Below are 23,981 nucleotides of genomic sequence, written 5' to 3'. Positions count from 1 at the left end.
TAGCCCACAAACCTTAGTTCGCTCAAATTATCTCTTTTTTTCTACTTAGTAAACCTGACTTCTCCTTGCCAAACTCTCCAGGGTCCTATCTGCCTCAGCAGATAGCAATTCTGAATGTTAATACCAGTTAAGGCAATCAGTGAATTCAGTTTCTCTTTTACTCTTAGAACACTAATCCCAAGTGTCTGGTAAGCCAGCTTTCCACTGAATTCATTTCTTTCTTGGGTCACAAGTTGAATTATTGTAAATGGGGATAAATAATTCATCAGGTTTATTTTTTTCCGGTTTCACTCTCGGGTGGTTACCAGGGCCTTTCCAATAATCAATTATAAAGTGCCTACTATGTATGAGTAGGATTGCAAGGGAACTCTCAGGTTGCCTCGAGTTCAGAGATTCTTCATCTTTTTTAATGTCCTGGATCCCTTTAGCTGTCTGGTAAAGTCTAGGATCCCTTATTAGAATAATGTTTTTAAATACATAAAATAAAATACAAGGGATTAGAAAGGAAGCCAATTGTATTGAAATATGATTCTCTCTGTCTCTCTGTGTCTCTTTCTATCTGTCTCTCTGTGTCTCTGTCTCTGTCTTTCTCTTTCTCTTTTTCTCCCTCTCTCCACCTTTTCTCTCCCTTTCCCTCTTTTCCTTTCTCTCTCTCTCCCTTCCTCCTTTGCTCTTTCTCTCTTTCATTTTCTTTCTCTCTCCTTCTTTCTCTATATGTCTCTGTCTCTATCTCTCTGTCTCTGCTCTCTCTCGTTCTCTCTCTGTTTGCTGTCTGTCTCTGTCTCTTTCCATGTGTGTCTGTCTCTCTTTGTCTCTGTGTATCTCTCTATGTCTCTTCTCTCTGTATGTATCTATGTATTTCAAAAGCAAAAACATGCTCACAGGTCTCCACTTTAAGAATTCTTTCTCTAATCTAGCCTGTACCTAATATCCTAATAAGGCCTTTCAGTATCTAATACTAGTATGCTAATAAGGACCAGATTCCAACCTTATCATCCTCCCCTGAAACTGCTCTCTCCAGTTACCAATGATCTCTTAGTTGCTACATCCAGTGGTCTTTTCTCAATCTTCATTTTCCTCCATCTCTTTATAGCCTTAAAAAACTACAAATCAGGACTTCTTAAATTTTTTCCATTCATGACCCCATTTTGCCCAGTAAATTTTTATGTGACTCCAATTATGTAGGTATATAAAATAGGTATACAAATCAAACATTTACTGATAATAAATCATAAAGAAATTCATTTTAAAACAATTCCTTGGTATACATATAATTTTATCATTTATTAAAAATGAACACAAATTTGCATACTGAGATGGATGTGCTTGTTTATTTTTATACAAAGAATTAAATCTTGGCAGAATATTTGATACATTTTATTATTGCCAATTTTTTCACGACCCCCACATTCAGTTATGCTAATAAGTTTTGCTGTATATCATTTTTCTCTGATACATTTTTCTCTTTAGTTTTTGAGAAATGTCCTCTCTCTTAGTTTTTCTCCTACCTCTCTGACTGACTACTCCTTCTCTGTTCTTCTTTTTTTTTTTTTTTTGGTTCTTCATCCAAATGATTACTTTTAACAGATTTCCCAGAAAGATCTGTCATCACCTTACTTAGGGACTGTTCACTCTGGTATTCCTAATAAGGTCTTTCAGTATCCAATACTAGTATGCTGACAAAGACCAGATTTCGACCTTATCCTCTCCTGAAACTGCTCTCTCCAGTTACCAATGATCTCTTAGTTGCCAAATAAATCCTCATTCTCTTTTCTCAATCCTCATTCTCCTTGACCTCTTTGTAGCTTTAGAAAGTGTAAATCAGGGCTTCGTAAACATCATCCTCCTGGTTCCTCTGTCTCATAATCTAGGAGTCATTCTAGTTTGACTTTTCATCAGCTCTCCCTCTTTCTCCTATACCCAATCTGTAAGAAAGAACTCTTGATTTCACCTTTGCAACATCTCTCCAATACACAGCCTTTTCTCCTCTGACATTCCCAACACTGGTTCAGACCCTCATCACCTCAGATCTGGATTAGTGCATTAGACAAATGAGGAGTCTGTCTATCTCATGTTTCTCCCTACTTTAGTCCATTCTTCAGACACCAAAGGGATTTTCCTAAGCTCAGGTCCAACTTCCTTACTCAATAAACTCTTCTGCTTCCCTATCATCTCCAGGATCAATACAAAATGTTTTTTTATTAATATATTAAGACTTTCATAATCTGATCCCTTTCCTACTTTTTAAATCTTCATCCGCTCTATCCCCGATATGATTCAGTCCATTGATCTTGCCCTCCCAGCTGTTCTATGAATAAGATACTCCATCTCTTAGCTCTCAACATTCTCTAGGACTGTCTCCCATGTCTAGAATACGCATCCCTTCACTCTATCTTGGATATCTTAAAGTCCCAACTAAAATCCCATCTTTTACAGGAAGCTTTTCTCAACCTTTCTGAATTATAGCCCTTCCCTTTGTTAATTATTTCCTATTTTAATTTGTATATTATATATATTGGTTTGCCTATTGTCTCTTTCATTCAATTGTAAGCTTCTTGAGGGCAAGAACTGCCTTTTGCCTCTTTTTATGGCCCCAGAGCTTAGTAAAATAAAAAATAAGTTAATAAATTAGAACTTAGTAAAATAAAAAGTGAATTGTAAATTGATTGATTAGTTGATAGCACTACGAGATCCTGAGGTCATAGTTTTGTAATTTGAAGGGACCTTAGGGGTTATCTAGTTCTCATTCATTATTTTTAGATAAGAAACCTGAAAGACAGAGGGTTAAGCAATTTTCCTACAGCCACATAGCTATATGTATCTGAAGGATTCTTTTCAAAGGCAACGTAATATACTTCTTAACAGCTGGAATTGTTAGTAAGTTTTCCCTTTTGTTATTGAGCTGAAATCAGCTTCCACCTTTAAGTCTGAATTCCTCCCTTTAGGACCAAACAGAAAGAATGGAATCCATCTTCCTTCCTAATCCATCTGGAAACCTTTCAGATATTTGTAAAAGTTAAGGTGCCCACCCCATCTCTATTCATCTTTTCTTTTGTTTAAGATCCCCATCTAATAATGATAATTCCCTTTCCATTCTGGCTGCTTTCCTCTGGACATATTCTCATGCTCCAACCTTACCACACCTTCAGTCAACCAAGCCAGAGCTTTTTTTTAAGCTCCTACTATGTGCCAGGCACTATACTGGGCACTGACAAATAAAAAAGGTGGGAAAAGTCCCTGTCTTAATTGAGCAGAATATAGGGCATATCCTTTTATGGGAGTGAGAAAATGAGTTTTCGTAAAAGATACAAAATAGAGGTCATTTGGGAAGAAGTAGCTGTTAGGGGAAATCAAGAAACACCTCATGTTAGAAATTTGCTCTTATGTGTACTGTAAATTGAAGGGCACTATTGTTTCTAAGAATGAGGAGGGATTTCATTCCATATAGAGAGGAATGGAGTTTGCTAAGCATAACCACAGGAGAGAAACAGTCATTTATGAAAATGTAACAACCAGAGTTGAACAGGATGGAGCAAAGCTTCTTAAACTGTGGGTTCACATAATTAAACATAGGGGCTGCAGAAAATTTGGCAACAATAAATGGTATCAAAGATTTCATTAAGATCTAATTCTTTATGTAAAAATAAATAAGTCCATCCATCTGACATAATAAGCCAGAAAGACCTGGACCCAAGTCTCTGATACATACTGGTGACCTTAGGTAAGTCATTTAACCTTTCAAGAGTCTTAGACAGCTATCAGAAACCATCATTTGCACAACAGTTGCTGATTTTTATCAGCAAAATGTCCTTACCTGAATTTCTCATAAGGATATATATTCAATAACACATCAGGATAACAATAACTTCAGGATAAAAATCATTTTTAAAAAGCACCAGGTTATCTGTAATTACAGAATCCAACACAGGAAGATGAGAAAAGTGAAATTTCATTTCAGGTGACAAAACAGTCCAGAAACTAGCATATTAAAACACACAGGACAGGATTTAATAGGTAACCTTTATATAGTGCTTAATGGCTTGCAAAATGTTCTCTATGTGTTAATTCACTGGATTCTCACAATAACCCAGGAAAGGTAGCTGCTACTAATATCCCCATTTTACAGATGAGGGAATGGAGCCCCACAGCAATGTGAGACTGGGTCAGACTGTACTTTAACACATCAATAGGAAGAGGAAAGATTGCTTCTCCAGAGACCCATCCCTTTACTCATGTTTCATTTAATATTTTCATTGATAAATTGGTTGACAATCAATACTATATTTATCACATTTATGGCTAATAGAAACATAAGAGAGGAAACTAAGGAATGCCTTGGGTGAAAGAAGCATAATTCAAATGAATTAAAGTCAACAAGTATTTATTAAGCATCTACCATATAACAGATATTATATGAGCCACTTGCAACACAATGACCACAACAAAACAATCTTGGCCCACAGGTAGTTGACTCTTCTACCACCACAAAACAGGGAATATTTAGATAACTACAAACAACATATACAACTGTTTGTCTTTGCATTTACCTATTTGATACATAAAGAAAAATAATATGATTGACATTCTCTTCCTCCTGAAATTACTCTGAGCTTCATGTTATTAAATATTATATATTTTACAAAGCATACAGATAATATATTCGAGATTATAAATTGTAGAAAAGGTATAGTCCTACATGGAATAGAGGAACTGTTTCCACCTAGTAGCTCTTTGTGATGAAATCACAGCTCTAGTCCCTATATGATAATATATAGGGTTTATATTATTTAAGATATAACATATTAAATATATAATATGCGCATGTAACACATGAGCAGTGTAGGGCACATCACATACAATATGTTATACATATTCTAGCCTCTAAGTGATGATGCAAAATGTTATGTTATTTAAATATAAACATTTAATATATAGACATGCAATATAATATGTAATCAGTGTAATATATCAAATCTATTATTATTATATAAGTAATATTAAAGCTATATTTTAATTAATATAGAATATAACAATGCATGCATATATATATAATATCTATAAAGGGTTTTTAGAATAATTTGAGTATGATATTAATAGTAACTATGGAGAAATAAGAAAAGGAATTTGTAAGAGGAGCCACTTGAACTGGATCTTAAGGGGATTCTGTAGGAGTATAAATGAGAAGGGAGAGCATATCAGGCATCAAGGGCAGTCTATTAAAAAAGGATGAAGGTAAGTGTTATATATGTTAACAGTAAGATTGGTCAAATTATAGAATGCATGAAAGGGAAAAGTAATGTGAAATTAGTCTGAAAAGCCAAGTTGGGAGTTCAATTATAAAGTTATCTAAATGTCAGATGGAGAAATTTGTATTTATTCTTACAGGAAATACAGAGCCATGGTAGCTTCTTGAGCTGGGTGACACAGGAAGCTGTGTGTTTTAGTACTATCAATAAGGCAGCTGGATGGGAGGAGGGTGGATTGCAAATGGGAGAGACTGGGGGCAGATGGATCAACTAAGCCATACATGACAGATTTGGAGATAGCAAAGTAGAAGTTAATGTAGTGATTATATGACAGAATTAGGAATCAATCAGAAATCTTGCTATAGGGATTGCAAAGGTTTGTAGAAGATTATTTAGCTGAGATGCAGATTGGACTAAATCAGAGCTTCTTAAACTTTTTTCCACTCCCAACCCCTTTTCACCTGAGAAATTTTTACATGACCTTGGGCAGATGGTTATATAAAATAGGCAGACAATTCAAATATTTACTGATAATAAATCAGTAAAATGACCTCCAAATTCAATTATAAGATCCCATGTGGGGTCATTACCCACAATTTAAGAAGATGGAGGTTAGATGAGCTTAGATGAGTCTGGCTATTTAATTTCTTCTTTTCTTCTTTCTTTTTTTTTTTCTTCTTTTCCTTTTTTCTTTCTCTTCCCTCCCTCCCTCTCTCTGTCCCTTCTTCTCCTTCCCTTTCCCTCTTTCCTTCCCTCCCTCTCTGCTTTGTCCCTCTCCTCCTCTGTCTTTCTTTCATAAATGGGATTAAGCTACTTGCCAGGGTCACTAGTAAGTATTTGAGAGCAGATTTGAACTCAAGTCCTCCTGACTCCACTGTGCTGTGTACCTGCCCCTGGCTGTTTAATTCCAACTCTACATAACCAGTGAGTCATGTTTGTCAAACTCTGGGGATAAAGAGAAAGGAAAGAAAAGGAAAAAGGAAAGGAAAGGAAAGGAAAGGAAAGGAAAGGAAAGGAAAGGAAAGGAAAGGAAAGGAAAGGAAAGGAAAGGAAAGGAAAGGAAAGGAAAGGAAAGGAAAGGAAAGGAAAGGAAAGGAAAGGAAAGGAAAGGAAAGGAAAGGAAAGGAAAGGAAAGGAAAGGAAAGGAAAGGAAAGGAAAGGAAAGGAAAGGAAAGGAAAGGAAAGGAAAGGAAAGGAAAGGAAAGGAAGGGAAAGAGGGAAGGAAGGGAGGGAGGGAGGGAAGGAAGAGAGGGAGGGAGGGAAGAAAGAAAAGGAGGGAGGGAAGGAAGAAAGGGAGGGAGGGAAGGAAGGAAGGGAGGGAGGGAAGGAAGGGAAGGGAGGAAGGAAGGAAGGGAAAAAAGAAAAAGAGAAAAAAGGAATGGAGGAAAGAAGGAAGGGAAAAGAGAGAGAAGGAAAGGAAAGGAGAGAGGAAGGGAGAAAGGAAGACAAGAAAAAGAGAGAGAGAAAAAGAAAAGAGAGAGAAAGCAGAAGGAAGGGAGGCAGGAAAAAAGGAACGAAGGAAGGAAAAAGAGAGAGAGAAAGGAGGGAAGGAAGTAAGAAAGGAAGGAAAGAAAGAAAGAAAGAAAGAAAGAAAGAAAGAAAGAAAGAAAGAAAGAAAGAAAGAAAGAAAGAAAGAAAGAAAGAAAGAAAGAAAGAAAGAAAGAAAGAAAGAAAGGAAGGAAGGAAGGAAGGAAGGAAGGAAGGAAGGAAGAAAGAAAGAAAGAAAGAAAGAAAGAAAGAAAGAAAGAAAGAAAGAAAGAAAGAAAGAAAGAAAGAGAGAGAGAAAGAAACAAAGAGAGAAAGAAAGAGAGAGGGAGAAAGGAAGGAAGGGAGAAAGGAAGGAAGACAGGCAGGCAAAATACAGATAGATATACATATACAGTGAAAATTGAAGCTCATTTGCATATGATCTTTTCACCTCCACAATTCTTTCCACTTTTGAGATTCTGTGATTAACCTTCAGTTGAACTGCTTCCAAACACTTTACCAGCATTACCTTATATGTAGCACCATTACCTTTTATTATTTAATTATGTATATTTCTCTATATATGCATATTTATATATACATATATGTGCTCACATGGATATTTTTACAGTAGATTGATTTCTCCATGTGATCTGTAATCCAATGACATTAATCTCTTTGCTGTTCCTTGCACATGATACTCCCAACTCTATTTTTTTGGCTTTCTACTGTGCTTGGAACTCTCTTCCTCCTCATTTCTACCTCCTAGTTTCCTCACCTCTTTCAGATCTCAGTAAAATTCTTCCATCTACAAGAATTCTTCCCCAGTCCTCCTTTAACTCAATCCTTCCCTTCTGAGATTATCTCCAAATTATTCTATCTACATCTTATTTGTACGTAGTTGTTAGTGTGTTGTTTCCTCCCCTGTTTGACTGTAACGATCTTAAGGACAGAGATTGTGGTTTTGCTTTTCTCTGTATCCCTGGCACTTAGCGAAGCATTTGGCACATAATATTAATAAATGTTTATTGAGTGACTTGACTTTCACATCAAAGATATCATTAAATCTTCCTATATGTCTTGTGAAGTAGGCAAGGCAAGAATTATAAACCCAGCTGTCTGATTGGCTGGTAGGGTCTGATCTGGATAGTGGCCATTTATTGGATTGAAGATGGTTGAGTAACTCTACTCAAAGAGTGATGATCATTGTTAGTCTAGATAGAGATTTCTAATAAAAGCTTCTGACCTTGCTTGGTTCTTTTCTGTTCAACATTTTTAATCACTGATTCAGATGAAGACATAGATGGCATGCTTCTCAGATTTGCAAATGGCGTAACACTGATGGCAACATCATGATCCAAAAAGAAATCAATAGGCCAGAGCTGTAAGCCAGTTCTAATAAGATGAAATTTAATAGCAGTGAAGGTGAAGTCTTATGGTTGAAATGCTAAATAAAAGTAAACCATAAAAGCACTAAATGGGGAGGATTTAAGTGTAGAACAATTTATATATATATTTTTTAAATCTCTGAGTTTTGGTGAACTGCCAATTCATCTAAAGGCAACAGTGGGAGATGACGGCCAAAAAAAACTATTTCAATCTTTGGATGAATTAACTGAAGTTTAGTGTCCTTAAGGAAAAAAAAAACAGGGTTTCATTACACTTTGACTTATCTGACCACATTTGAAATACTGTGTCCTATTATAAGTGCCATGTTTTAGAAAGGATATTGATCAACTGAAACTTGTCTAGAAGAGGGAAACAGGGATATTAGGGACACTTAAAACTGTATCATATGGGAGTTACTTGAAAGAATCAATAATGACAATACAGCAACATCAGCAACAATGATGATGATAATAATACTATAACTTATGTTTGTGTACTGCTTTAAGGTTTACAAAGTATTTTTCATAAAACAGTCCTGCATAGTAGGTAGCTAGTGGCGTCATGTTGCATAGAATGCTGGGCCTATAGTCGGGAAAACTCTTCAGGAGTTCAAATCCAGTTTCAGATAATTACTAGTTGTATGATTCTAGGCAAGTCACTCGACCCTTTACCTCAGTTTCCTCATCTGTAAAATGGACTGGAGAAGGAAATGGCAAATCACTCAAGTATCATTGCCAAAAAAAACTTCAAATGGGATCACAAGAGATTTGCACATGACTCCAAAACCCAACTTAACAACAAAGAATATGGCATAATGGTGAGGATGGACATGGAGCCAGGAAAGAAGATTCAAATTCCATTTCTGATATACACTAGTTATGAGAAATTCCCTGAGATTCTCTGTTGTTTTGTTTTCTTATCCATAATATGTGAGTAGCTAAGTCACAGGGCTGTGAGACAATGTTATGTACTGAATGGAGACCTGGCCTCAGAGCCAGAAAACCCTGGGTTTACAGCACATCCTTTATTCTCTCGGAACCACAAAGGAAATCTCTTCAAGGCTCTAAGATGCACAAAAGCTGACTCTTTTGCATTGGTAAAGGGAATCCATTATTATAGGAGTGGAATCATAGTTGTAACTAAATTAAAGAAAAAACCCAACTCATGGAGTTGAGAGGTCTAAATGAGACAATACATGTAAAGCATTATATAAAGGTCTGCTCTTGCTGTTATTCCATTTTATTGATGAGGAAGACTTAAAAGAGTTAAGTGGTCTGGAGTAAGCAGTTAACAAGAATTTGAAAATTATGTTTCCTTATTCTGTGGGCAGTATACCCATCTATTTTACCATAAAGTAGATAGGTACAGGTCAGGGAAAGATAGAAGGTAATTATCTTAAAAAAAAGATTGTTTTAAATAAGTAGGTTTAAATATTCTAATGCCCCAGAAGTGAGGACTTGGGCTAATGGGTGTAAATTATAGGAAGAGAATTTTGACTAAATTCATGGTGTCCCAAAAGTCTTACTGCATTTTTAAGCTATTAAAGCTGAAGTGAAAATGTTTTTTTCATTGAAGGGTAACTGTAAATAGGGTATTTCCCCAAACAGCAGTCTTAATGTAGAAAGACTTTGGAAGCATGATGTATATAAAGAACTTCCCTAATGTTTAGGGCTTTCCATGATTGAAATGGAATGCCTTGCAAAGCAGTTGGTTTCCTACTTTTGGAGGGCAGCCTTTGTTCTTCAACAGATATTCACCTCTATACTTTTTAAATTCTTTGGGAGCTAAGGTCTCTCTATTTTTCTTTATGCTTAGGAAATATGATATATATGAAGAACTTTCCTAATATTTAGAGCTTCCATCATTGAACTAGAATGCCTTCAAAAAGCTAAGGTCTCTTTATTTTTCTTATGCTTAGGAAATAGGCTGTATATGAAGAACTTCCCTAATATTTAGAGCTTCCCACCTTTGAAATAAAATGCCTGGCAAAGTTGAAAACAGACTTTGGAAATAATGATGTATATAAAGAACTTCCCCAATATTTAGAGCTTCCACCATTGAACTAGAATGCCTTGCAAAGCAGTTGGTTTCCTACTTTTGGGGAGCAGCCTTGGCTCTTCAATAGATATTCACCTCTATACTTTTTTTTTAGAATTCTTTGGGAGTCAAGGTCTCTTTATTTTTCCTATGCTTAGGATATAGACCAGGGGTTCTCAAACTACTGCCGCAGCCCACTGAGGACATCTATGTGGCCCGCCTGGTTATGGGAAAAGGGCCGAGGGGCCGAGACAGAGTGCGAGCTTTTATTTTTACTCTAGTCTGGCCCTCCCACAGTCTGAGGGGCAGGGAACTGGTCCCTATTTTAAAAGTTTGAGGACCCCTCATATAGAGTAGGCCTGGACAGCGGCTTCAGACATTTAATGTAACCTTTTCTAATAGCTGATGAACATGAGGACCAGAGAAGGCAAGTTTTTTCTCTCCAGTCACACAAGTACCAAGTGGCTAATAGAAATCCTGCACCTTTCCACCAGCAGGGTACCGGCCTATCTCTTTCCAGCAGAAAAAGCCCCCCTTTTCGCTGGGTTACGGTACTAACACTACCCCACCCAACAGATTGAGTGATAAACATCCAAAGGAAGTCATAGTATTTTATGAGCTGAGAAATCAGTTGTTTTGACCCTTGAGTCAAAGTTACTTGCAGAATTTCCAGGAGGGGGGCTGCAAAAAAAAGAAAAGAAAAGAAAAAAAAGCTCCACAACATCCACTGTTCGTTTTGAATCATTAAAAGAAAACGAATAGGATTTGCCCGAAAGGTCAAGGATCAGATAACAATTCTCTGTATGGCATTTTCCCCCCAGTAAAGGACCGTGGAGCGAACCTTGCTCCACGTCCCCTCGCGCCTTTGGAGACAACAAACGCCCGCGCACCCCGGAATGCCTGACCTCCGGACTTAGACGGAGGCCCGGGGTCCGCTCGGGAACCTAGCTATTTTCTGCATGTGTTTTGACTGCTCCCATCATTCCAGATTGACGCTTGGATGGGTGTGTAGGAGGCGGCAGCAGCAGGAGCGGGGCTTTCAGCTTGCACGCGCGCGCACACACACACACACACACACACACACACACACACACACAAAATCTGCCTTATCTGATGGCTATTATTGAAAATGGGAGGTGTCGCCTGGGCTGGGTAATGAAGGGGAGCGGAGCGAGGGGGGCGCCAGGAGCATGGAGCTGAATACCAATGAGTGTAGGAGTGTTGGCTGAGGAAGAAGTGTTGCTGCTCGCGCTGCCAGAGCTCAGTGTGGAGCGTTCCCGCAGCCCGAGGAGCGAGAGCAGCCAGCCGGCGCCGGAGGCTTGACATGCTGGCTGTCCCTGGGATCTGGGGGGCCCCGGTGTGACAGCCATCCGCAGTCCCCGCTGCTTCGCTACTATGTGAGACCCGGGGAGCTGCCTCTCTCTCGCTGACCTTCCCGGGTGCAAAAGAAAAAGAAAAAAAAAAAAAACCCAAACAAACAAACAAACAAAACTATGTTTTCTTGTTGACTTTTCTTTCTCGTGAGAACAGCCCCAACGTTCATCTGTCAAGCTGGCGGGCTCCTATGACAGCAACTTTCCGCACAACATGATGTGGCAATGCCACCTCTCAGCCCAGGACTACCGCTACTACCCCGTGGATGGCTACTCCCTGCTTAAACGCTTCCCTCTCCACCCTCTTGCAGGACCCCGGTGCCCGGTCCAGACGGTGGGACAATGGCTGGAGAACATCGGGCTACCTCAGTACGAGAACCACTTGATAGCCAACGGATTCGACAACGTGCAGTTTATGGTAAGGAGCTCGGGGGTCCGGGTCCGGGCGGCCGCCTTTTGTCTGTCCGGGCTTTCTCTGTGCCCTCGCGGGGCCACTTAGGAGCAACTTATTGTTTGCAACTCAATGCCCGTGGCGGGTGGGGTCACAGACGGCCGGAGGGCTGCGCGCCGCGGCTGCCCACCCAGGGGCTTCCTGGGACCCATCCGCCACGGGGATGTTCTCAGAGGCGAGGGGAAGGTGCAGACCACCGTTCGTCCCCTTGTTGTTTGAGGGCCACTTTTAGAAAATAACCCTCACCGAACAATAATCCCCCTGCTTTCGGCTTGTTCTGCTTCCAGTCAGTCAGCGGCGTGAAATCTTGTCTCGTGGAAGCACGAGCATTTCAGTGTGGCGGGGCAGGTGTGCCAGAGGACCGGGCTTTCCGCTTTCCGATTTCAGTCAGCCGTCTTCAGGCTTGTTCCTGATGCTCCGGAGGGTCAGTTATGGAGAGAATTCCCTTAGACTGGGTAGTAAATAGGGATGTGTTCCTTTAAGAAGGAAATAGAGGCTCTCCTGGTTTGCATGTTCCTTTAAAAAGGAAATAAAGGCTCTCCTAGTCTGTGTGTTCCTTTAAGAAGGAAATAGAGGCTCCTCTAGTCTGTGTGTTCCTTTAAGAAGGAAATAGAGGCTCTCCTAGTCTGTATGTTCCTTTAGGAAGGAATTAGAGGCTCTCCTAGTCTGTGTGTTCCTTTAAGAAGGAAATAGAGGCTCTCCTACTTTGTATGTTCCTTTAGGAAGGAATTAGAGGCTCTCTTAGTCTGTGTGTTCCTTTAAGAAGGAAATAGAGGCTCTCCTACTTTGTAATTAGAGGCTCTCTTAGTCTGTGTGTTCCTTTAAGAAGGAAATAGAGGCTCTCCTACTTTGTATGTTCCTTTAGGAAGGAAATAGAGGCTCTCTTAGTCTGTGTGTTCCTTTAAGAAGGAAATAGAGGCTCTCCTAGTCTATGTGTTCCTTTAGGAAGGAATTAGAGGCTCTCCTAGTCTGTGTGTTCCTTTAAGAAGGAAATAGAGGCTCTCCTAGTCTGTGTGTTCCTTTAAGAAGGAAATAGAGGCTCTCCTAGTCTGTGTGTTCCTTTAAGAAGGAAATAGAGGCTCTCCTACTTTGTATGTTCCTTTAGGAAGGAATTAGAGGCTTTCCTAGTCTGTGTGTTCCTTTAAGAAGGAAATAGAGGCTCTCCTACTTTGTATGTTCCTTTAGGAAGGAATTAGAGGCTCTCCTAGTCTGTGTGTTCCTTTAAGAAGGAAATAGAGGCTCTCCTAGTCTATGTGTTCCTTTAAGAAGGAAATAGAGGCTCTCCTAGTCTGTGTGTTCCTTCAAGAAGGAAATAGAGGCTCTCCTAGTCTGTGTCTTCCTTTAGGAAGGAATTAGAGGCTCTCCTAGTCTATGTGTTCCTTTAAGAAGGAAATAGAGGCTCTCCTAGTCTGTGTGTTCCTTTAAGAAGGAAATAGAGGCTCTCCTACTTTGTATGTTCCTTTAGGAAGGAATTAGAGGGTCTCCTAGTCTGTGTGTTCTTTTAAGAAGGAAATAGAGGCTCTCCTAGTCTGTGTGTTCCTTTAAGAAGGAAATAATGCTCTCCCAGTTTGGGCTGGTTAATATCTGGAGAAGGGCTTCTTCTTGTTTCTGTCCTGGATCCAGAGAAACCTGTATATACCTTCTCAGCATGATTAAGAAGTTAGCAAAAAAGAATGATGTCTTGTTTTGTATTGCTTCCCTTCCAAGTTTATAGGCTTCTAGAAATCTAATCACAGACTCTTTAGGAGTCTATGAATCCCAAGTCAAAAACCCTTGCTCTAGAAGAAGGCATTGATGATGTCTCCATCAGCCCAAGTTCGAAGCACTAGTGACATCTCCAGCCACATGTTATCTAAAGCTGATGTATACAAAATCTCCACCGTGAAGAATATAGGTTAGGATGGGGGCTGGAGAGACATGTGGGCTGCTTGCACAGCCCCCAGTCCTTTTCCTACCTCCTCCAGTGCTCATCAGTTTCCCTTGGGCTGAGAGCCTTTACCCCACTTGTAAAGCGACGTCAGAGCCCTTGTTAACTTTCCCTGTATTTAAGGTCTTACCACATGCAGTCAGGGCTCTAAATTTAGTGCTATGTCTATGTTATAGGCACGAGGCACACACACAGCCCTTGGGATTAATAACATTCTAAGAACTATAATCCCAGACACTGCTTCCTAGTGAAATGTTAGACAGGCCTGACACCTGCAGTTTCTTGCTATCAAAACTGCAAATGGAAAAAAGGGGGGGAAATGCCTGACACCTGGCATTGTTTTTTGGGTTTTTTAAAATAAATGTGCGTGTGGTGTGGTGTGTGTGTGTATGCATGTGATCATTTTTTCCCTCCAAGCTTAATGCTGACTTGAATAGGATTTTTAGTTATTCCGTTAATAAATGTCCACCTATTTTTTTAAAGACATGTTTTGGGAGAGCAGTGTACAAATGTAGTCTGACATGTGGGCTGAAAACTTGCATGTGATGGCATTTGTTGGGTCCCTTCTGGGCTTGGAATCTTAGCAGTGCGGTCCCAGCTGCCACAGCTTTTCTTTGCTGAGGTTCTTCCAGTCTTTGAACTTTGAAAAATGAAAAATAAGTGGAAAATGGGTTTTAGCCATTTCTGTAACAAGGCGAAAAAAGGACAAACGTTTCTCCTTGTGTGTTTGTCAAGTCTAGTCCTCTTAATGGCCAGCAATGGGAATTATAGGAATTAGCAAATCAGCTGGATGGATGCATTTTCAAATGTTTATAGTAACTATGGCTAGACTGCTTCTCTCTCTCTTGCTATCTCTACTTCCCTCCCCCTTTTCTCCTTCACTCCTCTTTTTTCCTCCCTTTCTTCTTTTCTTCTTCTCTTCTTCCCTTTCTCTGTCTCCCTTTCTTCTTCCCTCCACTATCTTTCTCTCTCAATCTCTCCCCTCTGTTTCTCTTTTCCCATTTCTTTCTATCGTTCTTATTTTCCCTCTCTCCTTGTGTCCCTTTGCTCTCACCTAATTAGTTAGACAATGCAGACAAAGGTCTCTATTTCTTCCTCTCTCATCCTCTTTTCCCTCTTACATCTCCCTGTCAACATCATTCTCTTGTATCACAATCCTTCTCTTGTCTTGTATCTGTCACACTTTCTCTCTCCCTGTCTCTCTTTCTCCCTTCCTGTGGTGCTTTCCATATCTCTTCTCTGTATGTCAATGGAAAGAGAACTTAAAATAAACTCTTCAGTCTACCCTGGTCTAGAACAGAATGTGTGTGTGTGTGTGTGTGTGTGTGTGTGTGTGGTACATCTCCCAAAGTCTCACATACTTTGGTGGACAAGAAGATCCTAACCTCTATAATGTAATTCAAGATTCTTTGGATGTATACACATAAAGATGAGATCCTCTTTAAAGCCTTGAGCTGAAAGGTTACTCAAACAGGTTTTAAAATAAGTATTGGCAGCGACACATGGGAAGATACTTGTGAATGAAATATGTGAAAGCTGTACAGCATTTGGCTTAAAGTGGTAATGTGTTGGGGGGTTGAGGATCTGCCATATATATGTACATTTGTGGCGCAATGAAGGTTAGAGATTTTTTCCAGATTCTTTCCCAATTAACATGGTAGTTCTAGGATTAGAAGACTTAGATGTAAAAACCATTCTTATTAGCCCTTTGATCCTGGCCAAGTCCTTTAGCTTGTTGGAAAACTCAATTTCCTTATCTGCCAAATGGGGACAATAATAACCACATTGCCTTCCCCATGTTGTGAAGATCAAATAAGATTGTGTATTAAGTGCTTTGCAGAACCTTAAGTGCATTGATTTCACATATAGAAGACATTCCTACCCTGATTCATGGGATCCCAGGATCAGAGGTCATTTATCAACAACTTCACTTTGCAGGAGTGGATACTGAGGCAAGGAAATTGAAGTGTTTAAGATCAAAGATCTAGAAATGGAAAAGACTTTGGAGATTCTAATCCTCTTATTTTATAGTTGAAGAAACTGTATCAGTGAGTATCAGTGAGAAACTGTTGCTCACAAAGATTAAATGGTTTGCCCAAGATCACACAGATAATATATAGTGAGAGTAGGGTTTGAACCCAAGTCCTTTTATTCATTTCTCTTTCTACTTACCATGTAATTGAATTAATGAATCAACAAGACCCTATAAAGTGCCCTCTATGACTGAGCTAGAATAGGTTATCTTCAAAATACTTTTTTGACTTAAGAAGACATAAAAAGTTTGAATTCTTGCTATTTTAGGTAATTTAAGCAATGAGATGGGACACATAAGAAAATGGTGTCTCCATGCGGGACTGAACATACTGGTATATGCCATTTAAATACTACTCATAACATCAGAAAATCATCCCTTTGTTTTATATATATATATATATGTATATATATATATATATATAAATATATATATATATGGGTGTGTGTGTATTTGTATATGTATATGAATGCATGTACATATATACATATGTATATGCAAATATATATATATATATATATATATATATATATATACATATACATACATACACACATACATATATATCCATCCATCCCCATGGAACCTAATGTAGTTAGTTATTGTCAGTTCACATAGACTGATCTCATTGGTCTTTGTCCTGAAACGTTTTATTCATATAGAAAAAAAAAAACTGTTTGATCTGTTTCATTTCCATTTCACATGATAGATAGTCCAGCTTTTGTTTTGTGTATTTTTCCCTTAAAGCACATTCTGACCCGCATCTCTTCGTCCTGTTGCCTAAGCAACAATCACCCTGCTCCTATTAACTATTATATAGCCCAGGTTCTCTTAGCTGTTTAGAGGAGAACTGGGGATGATGAGAGGGTCTAATTAATACTAATAGAAACATCATATTCTATCAGTACATGAATATGTTCTACTTGCAAACATTTTCACTGGTTAAAGGTGCCAATTAAGTCGGCTCATAGTTAGATATCGGGCACTCGTGGGTTTCTATCAATGGCCTACAGGGTAAACCATTCCCCAAGTGCCTTGAGATTCTCTCACTGAGCCTGCTCTTTGAAAAAAAAATGAAAAATCCAAGTGATATATCCACACAGCCACCATTCACCCCAGGAAAGATGAATTATGCCAATTCTTGTGCGTGGATGGAAAAAGGACTCCCTTTTATCTTTAAATTGCTATGAATTATTGAGTTCTCCTTCAGGCTCTTGATGATTGTACTTGATTTTACAGATGTGTGGATTCCTCTCCCTCTCCCTGAAATATCTTTAGAATGACTCTTAAAACATTTCCCACTGCTTGTCTTCCCCAACTGTGTTCCTGTCTGCAGAATAATTGTGCACATAGTTTGCTCAATCAGTTTCAAACACATACATACAGACGTACGTCTACAAGGGCGCCATCACTGACTTGACTTCGGATAATTTAAGCAGAAAGGATTCTGCTTCAATTAAGTGTCAAAGACTCACCTCTTTACTCATCTCTGGAGTTTCAATCAAAATTTTCTTCATGATGTCATATGGGGATCTGCTGAAGGAACTGAGGTTTACTTTGGAAAAGAGAAAGCCAAGAAAGGCCATGATAGCTATCTTCAGATGTCTGAAGGAATATTACAGGAAAGATGGTTTAGACTCAAGGGATGAGGTGTTTGTTTAGGCTCCAAATCAGAAAGACTTCCTAATGATTAAAGGTATCATGAAATAGTATGGACTGCTTAAGAGATCATATGGCTCCTCTCAAAGAGATCTTCATATCAAGGCTAGACAACACATATTGGGTATGCTATAGTAGGGCTTCCTTTAAGGAAGGCTTTGAGCTAGATGACCGTCGATGGCCTAGCCAATTCTCAATTTCTCTGATATTGTTATTCTATGCTTGTGACCCTTGGTCCCAGAGGAGAGAACTGGATTGATGTGATGATGTCACTTACAAAGAAGTGACTTTAGGGCAGATATCAGGAAAAACTTCCTAAGGTTCAAAGGTTTGGAGTGAAGGAAGTGAAGTGAAGTGAAGGAACTTCTTTGGAAAGTAGTGGGTTTCCACTCAAGCAGAAGCTAGATGATGACACATTAGGCGTATTATTATCATATTTTCTTCCAATTCTGAAATTCAGTGAATCTATGATATTAGAGGTGTCTATGTCTTCCAGCCCATCCTATTTTATCTCCCACTAGTCTTCTTCATTGTCCTTTCAAATTAATCTATTTGCTCCTCCCTCTATTTCTGTCATGATGTGCTATATCTGGGTTCATCCTTGCCTCCATGTTTTGCTCATAGCTTTACTCACCCCAGAATGCCCACCATTCTCACTTTCATCTACCCAAACTATTCATCTTCCATCAATCCTCATCTTGTCCATAAACCTAACTCCCACCCTTCAATAAGCTAGTCCTCTTCTGAAGTTCTGCACTACTTAATTGACACATCATCTAAAACTATTTACTTTCTAAGTGATCTTGGGAAATTCATCTAGAAATTAGATTTAATTGGTCTCAAAAGTACTTACTTATTACTTAACTACTTAATTGACACGATTCCTTATTTTCTAAATGATCCTGGGAAATTGTTCTAGAAGTTAGATTTAGATGGTCTCAAGGGTACTTATTTATCACTTAACTACTTAATTGTCACATCATCTAAAAACTACTTTCTAAGTGATCTTGAGAAAGTCATATAGAAGTTAGATTTAGATAGTTTCAAAGATATTTGTTATTTAATTACTTAATTGACACATCATCTAACACTATTTAGATAGTGTTTGGGAAAGTCATCTAGAAATTGGATTTATAGTCTCAAAAGTACCTCGAAGCACTGAACGTGGAGATAGGAGGCTTCAGTTTGAAACTTAGTTAAGATGCCTCTTAGCTATATGACCTTAGATAACTCATTTCTCTCCACTGAACCCCATAATATTCTATTCCACTGAGTCATTAAAAATAAGTTAAAGTTCTAGGCTCAGAGGCAAGAAGCCAGGTGTTCAGGTCTTGCCTCTGACACTCATTAACATTGTGACCTAACCTATCTTTGCCACAAACAATTTATAAAATCATATATTTAGGATAGGAAGGTACCCCAGAGGCCATCTAGTCTATACTCATTTTACATAAAAGGAAACTGAGACCTAGAGAATACAAATAATATGCCCATAGTGACAGAGTTAGTAGGCATCAGAGACAGGATTTGGTTGGACTCCTATCCTGTTGAGCTCGAAGAGATCTCAGAAGGCATCCATCTAACCCTCTTATTTTACAGATGAGGTAACTGAGGACCAGGGAAGTTAAATGACTTACCTAAGGTTACTTAACCACTAAACATCCAAGATGGGATCATTAGGTACATGGATTTCATTCTTCATTGATGGAGAAAGGTAGCCTATGTTGATGAAAGTCCACAACTATGAATTAGTCACTGCTTATGTATACATCCTGTCATATATCCCTCCTTGAATAGACTGCAATCTCTTTTTTCCCCTTATAGTTTGGGGTCCTTGAGTAGGGACTCAGTTGAAGAGATGTCCAAGACAGTCATGTTGATTGATACACATGGATGTGGCTTCTGGATCCAGTTTAATTAATGATCATATATCCTGATTTGTCAGCCAGAACAAGTCATCACAATAAGATTTTTCTCTCAGCACCATTACCTAACCATTTACCACTGCCACTCAGACACACACACACACACACACACACACACACACACACACACACGCACACTTTTCTCACTCTGGGATCTGACTTTTTCCCCAAATATTTTCAAGGAAGCATATGGCAATTATTAGTGCTAGTTCCCCTGTCTCTAGTCAGAAAGTATCCAGTCTTGGGAGGTCTCTGTTACCCTGAGAAGGATGATAAAGTTCAAGAATGATGTGTGATCCAAATGACAGTCGAAAACCTGCTTCAGATGTGAAAAAAATTTCTACCTCCCCAATAATAACCAATTGCCAGCTCCACATATTGGCTGTGGAGAAAGGAAAACTATTCTTTGAAATTAAATAGCATCTACCATAAATATTCATTAGGTTGGAGTAGAATTTTTGGACAAGCACCAAAGAGTTTTATTCTGCATTATCTATCTTCCTCTTTCGCTTCCCTATAGGCAGCTAAGTGGTGCAGTGGCTAAAGTGCCAGCCCTGGAGTCAGGAAGACTCATCTACCCAAGTTCAAATCTGACCTCAGACATTTACTAGTTGTGTGACCCTGAGCAAGTCACTTAACCCTGTTTCCTCATCTGTAAAATGAACTGGAAAAGGATATGACAAACCATTCCAGCTTCTTCTTTGCAAAGAAAACTTCAAAAAACCCTCAAAACCACAAAAGGTTGGATATGATCAAAACAACTTTACATCTCTTCCCTTACATAAACATATTCATCTCCTGCCTAGATCTTAACCATTCTACTTTCATAAAATCACAGAATCAGAGATTTAAATTTGGAAGTGCTCCTTAAAGCCATCTAATCTAATTTAATTCATTTACAGATGTAGAAACTAAAGCCCAATGAGCTGAAATGACTTACCTACAGTCACACAGATAGTAACTAGCAGAGTTAGAATTAGAACTTTAGGATCATCAGTTGAGAGCTGACACAATTTCTTCACATATTGACTACTTCACAGTATCTTTTGAAAAACCCAATTCAGGTGAATTTCTGTGAGAGATAGTGGAAGAGATGTCTATATGGGATCTTCATACACTTGCTGGTTAGAAATTTAAAGGATTCTAAAAGACCTATAGGTGAGCGTAGATAGGTAGATAGCAGACAGTACTTAATTTGGAATCAAAAAGTCCTGGTTTCATATCCTGCTTATCTGGGGCATCCTGCATAAGTCATTTTAATATTAGGAATCCTGGTGTCATCTTTTAAATGGAACAGTGGGATTCTGCTTTTAAAATCTCCTCATGCTTGAATTCTTTGATCATATGTATGATCCTTTAATTATCTTCTTTTAATTATTCTGCTTTAGCTTCACAATAACTCTATAGCATTGATGTTATTAGCATCCCTATCTTCCAGATGAGGAAACTGACTTGGAGAGAATTCAAATAGTTTTGAACTCAGATCTTCCTAATTCCATTCCAACAATCTATCCAATGAATCACCAATCTTCTCCATGCAATAGTATATTAACCCAAAGATGCATAGACCCAAAATGCATAACCCAAAAAGGAAGCAGGTTAACCAAAAGCAAGTGAAGGATGCTGGGTACCCAAATAATGTCATGAGACCTGGACAAATGCCCTTGTTGTATCGGCCCCCGTGGAAAGTGTTTCGGGGGATAGAGATGAGATGCAGTGGAATGAGAAAAGGTGGCTAGGTTGCCAACTGCATGTCAGTGGGATACCAAATTCTGGAAGCATCTAAAAGCCAAAAGAGAGAGAAACCAGACTCCTTAATTAAGTCACAGTGCTTTTTGCAAGACATCAGTTCATATAGTATCATCATCATCATTATTTATAGTGACCCAAAAACCTTCGAGCTGTTTTAAATTAAGATTTTTTTGTTTTTTATTCATAATAGCTTTTCATTTTTGAAAATTCATGCAAAGACAGTCATCAATATTTACCCCTGCAAAATTTTCTGTTCCATATTTTTCTTCCTTCCTCCCCACCTCCCTCTAGACAGCAAGTAATCCAATATAGGTTAGACATGTGCAATTCTTCTAAACATATTTCCACATTTATTATGCTGCACAAGAAAAATCAGATCAAAAAGAAAAAATATATAAGCAAGCAAACAGCAACAAAAAAGGCAAAATACTATGTTGTGATCCATATTCAGTGCCCAGAGACCTCTCTCTGGATGCAGATGGCTCTCTCTATCACAAGTCTATTGGAATCAACTTGAATCACTTCATTGTTGAAAAGAGCCACGTCCATCAGAATTTATATAATCTTATTGTTGCTGTGTACAATGTTCTCCAGTTTCTGATCACTTCATTTAGCTTCAGTTCATGTAAATCTCTCCAGGCCTCTCTGAAATCATCTTGCTGATCATTTCTTATAGAACAATAATATCCCATTACATTTGTATACCATGAAAATTATAATTTTTTGAGAGATTTATATATTTATATATTTATTTGAGAGACTTTGTTTTATTCCATCTGATCCTCACAATCACCCTTTGAGGTAAATAACTAGATGACATAATGGTTAGAGTACAACTGTCAGGAAGAACTGACTTTAAATTTGGCTTCAATAACTTATTCCTCTGTGACTCTAGTTAAGTGACTTAAGCCCTGTCTCTCTTAGTTCCCTCATCAGTAAAGGATAACAATACCCTCCTCTGTAGATTGGTGTGAGGGTCAAATGAGATAACACTTGTAACTTTGCACTTCTTAAAATGTTATGTAAATGTTAGATATCATTAATGTTATGTACTATTATAATCCCATTTTACAAATGAGGAAATCAAGGCTGAGAGCTGTTAAGTGTCTTGTCCTAGGTAACATCACCAGTATTCTGACTGCAACCCCCATTATCTGTTGGCTATGCCTGGGTAAGATTTAAAATGATGAGACATTTAATTGAAACTCTTTCATCCTCCAATGTTTCATATGCATTTTACATGTTAATGGAGCTGATTCCTCTTACTTTTATGCTATAAATTTTCTGCACTGAGAACATCCTCAGAGGTTGGTATGGTTATAGGCTCTGTTATATGTCCTGATAAAACATCAGTATTTAAGTCCTAAATTAAATATGTAAAATATGAAAAGAAGGGAGATTCTTCTCCACATATCCATCTCTAGAGGGGAAGGCTGGAAAAGCCATACTAAAGACAAAGAATCAAGATTATTTATCATTTAAAGGGTAGTTTGGGGGTTGCACATTCCAGTTTAGACCCAAAGATACCTTCCCTTTCCCTCCCTCTAAAAAAGAAAAAAAATAGTCAACTTTTTTTTCTTAAAAATAGTCTACAATTATATTAGAAGCAAAAAATGAGCAGAATCTTCCATTGTTATAAGAGAATGTCAAGAAAATCCAGCATAGGGGCAGCTAGGTGGTGCAGTGGATAGAGAACCAGTCCTGAAGTTAGGAAGACCTGAGTTCAAATCTGGTCTCAGACACTTAACATTTCCTAGCTGTGTGACCCTGGGCAAGTCACTTAACCTCAATTGCCTCAGCAAAAAAAAAAGAAAGAAAGAAAGAAAGAAAGAGAGAAAGAGAGAGAGAGAGAGAGAGAGGCAAAGAAAGAAAGAAAGAAAGAAAGAAAGAAAGAAAGAAAGAAAGAAAGAAAGAAAGAAAGAAAGAAAGAAAGAAAGAAACAAAGAAACAAAGAAACAAAGAAACAAAGAAACAAAGAAAATCCAAGATTTATTGGATATCTCGTTGCTGAAAATTGATGAAAGGACATGAAAGAGATTGAGGCAAGATGGGCAAAGTCCAATAGACTTTGTTGGGTTGGTACTTGCCCTGCCTGACAGAAGTATCAACATTGATGAGATTCTACATACATTAGATTGTGTGAATATATTGAGTGCAGTGAGCTGGGACTACAGAAAGAGTGATATAGACTTGGAATCAGGAGGACCTACCTCAGACATTTATTAGCTATGTAGCCTTGGATAAGTCACCTCTCTATGCCTCAGTTTCCTCATTTGTAAAAAAATTTATTATCACCTTCCTCCTGGGTTTTTTGTGAAGATCTTGAAGTCCTGAAAGATTAAACAATAATAACTAACTTTTATAAAATATGTCAGGCAATATTTAAGCTCTTTGCAATTAATATCTCATTTGATCCACACAACTCTGCCAGGAAGATACTATTATTATTCCCATTTTTACAGACGAAGAAACTGAGGCAAACATAGATCACGTGACAAGGGTCATACTAGTAAGTATCTGGGGCAAAATTTGAACTCAGAGCTTCCTGACTCCAGCCCCAGTGTTTACTCTCTATTCAAATTGTTATCGTAATCATCATCATCATCATCATCATCATCATCATCATCATCATCATCAGTACAGAAGAAGATGAGAACTAACTAGTCTTTCCAAGCTTTTCTCTGCCTATGAACCAGACTGGACTGTAAGAATGTAGCACCTGA

At 38.4% G+C, this 23,981-nt stretch overlaps 1 protein-coding gene across 16 annotated transcripts in view; it reads left to right on the top strand.

Annotated features, from left to right (window-relative positions):
• Positions 1–23,981, top strand: part of ANKS1B (ankyrin repeat and sterile alpha motif domain containing 1B) — a 1,348,742-nt gene that overhangs the window by 807,487 nt on the left and 517,274 nt on the right. For all 16 annotated transcript variants that reach the window (XM_074267164.1, XM_074267169.1, XM_074267161.1 and 13 more), the window contains one exon: positions 11,824–11,930. In XM_074267164.1, coding sequence (XP_074123265.1) covers positions 11,824–11,930 — 107 coding nt within the window. The remainder of the gene's footprint in view (positions 1–11,823; positions 11,931–23,981) is intronic.

Source organism: Sminthopsis crassicaudata, chromosome 5 (genome assembly GCF_048593235.1).
Source record: "Sminthopsis crassicaudata isolate SCR6 chromosome 5, ASM4859323v1, whole genome shotgun sequence".
Taxonomy (NCBI): Eukaryota; Metazoa; Chordata; class Mammalia; order Dasyuromorphia; family Dasyuridae; genus Sminthopsis; species Sminthopsis crassicaudata.
Note: the sequence above shows the minus strand (reverse complement) of the source record. Positions and strands in the feature narration are given on the sequence as shown.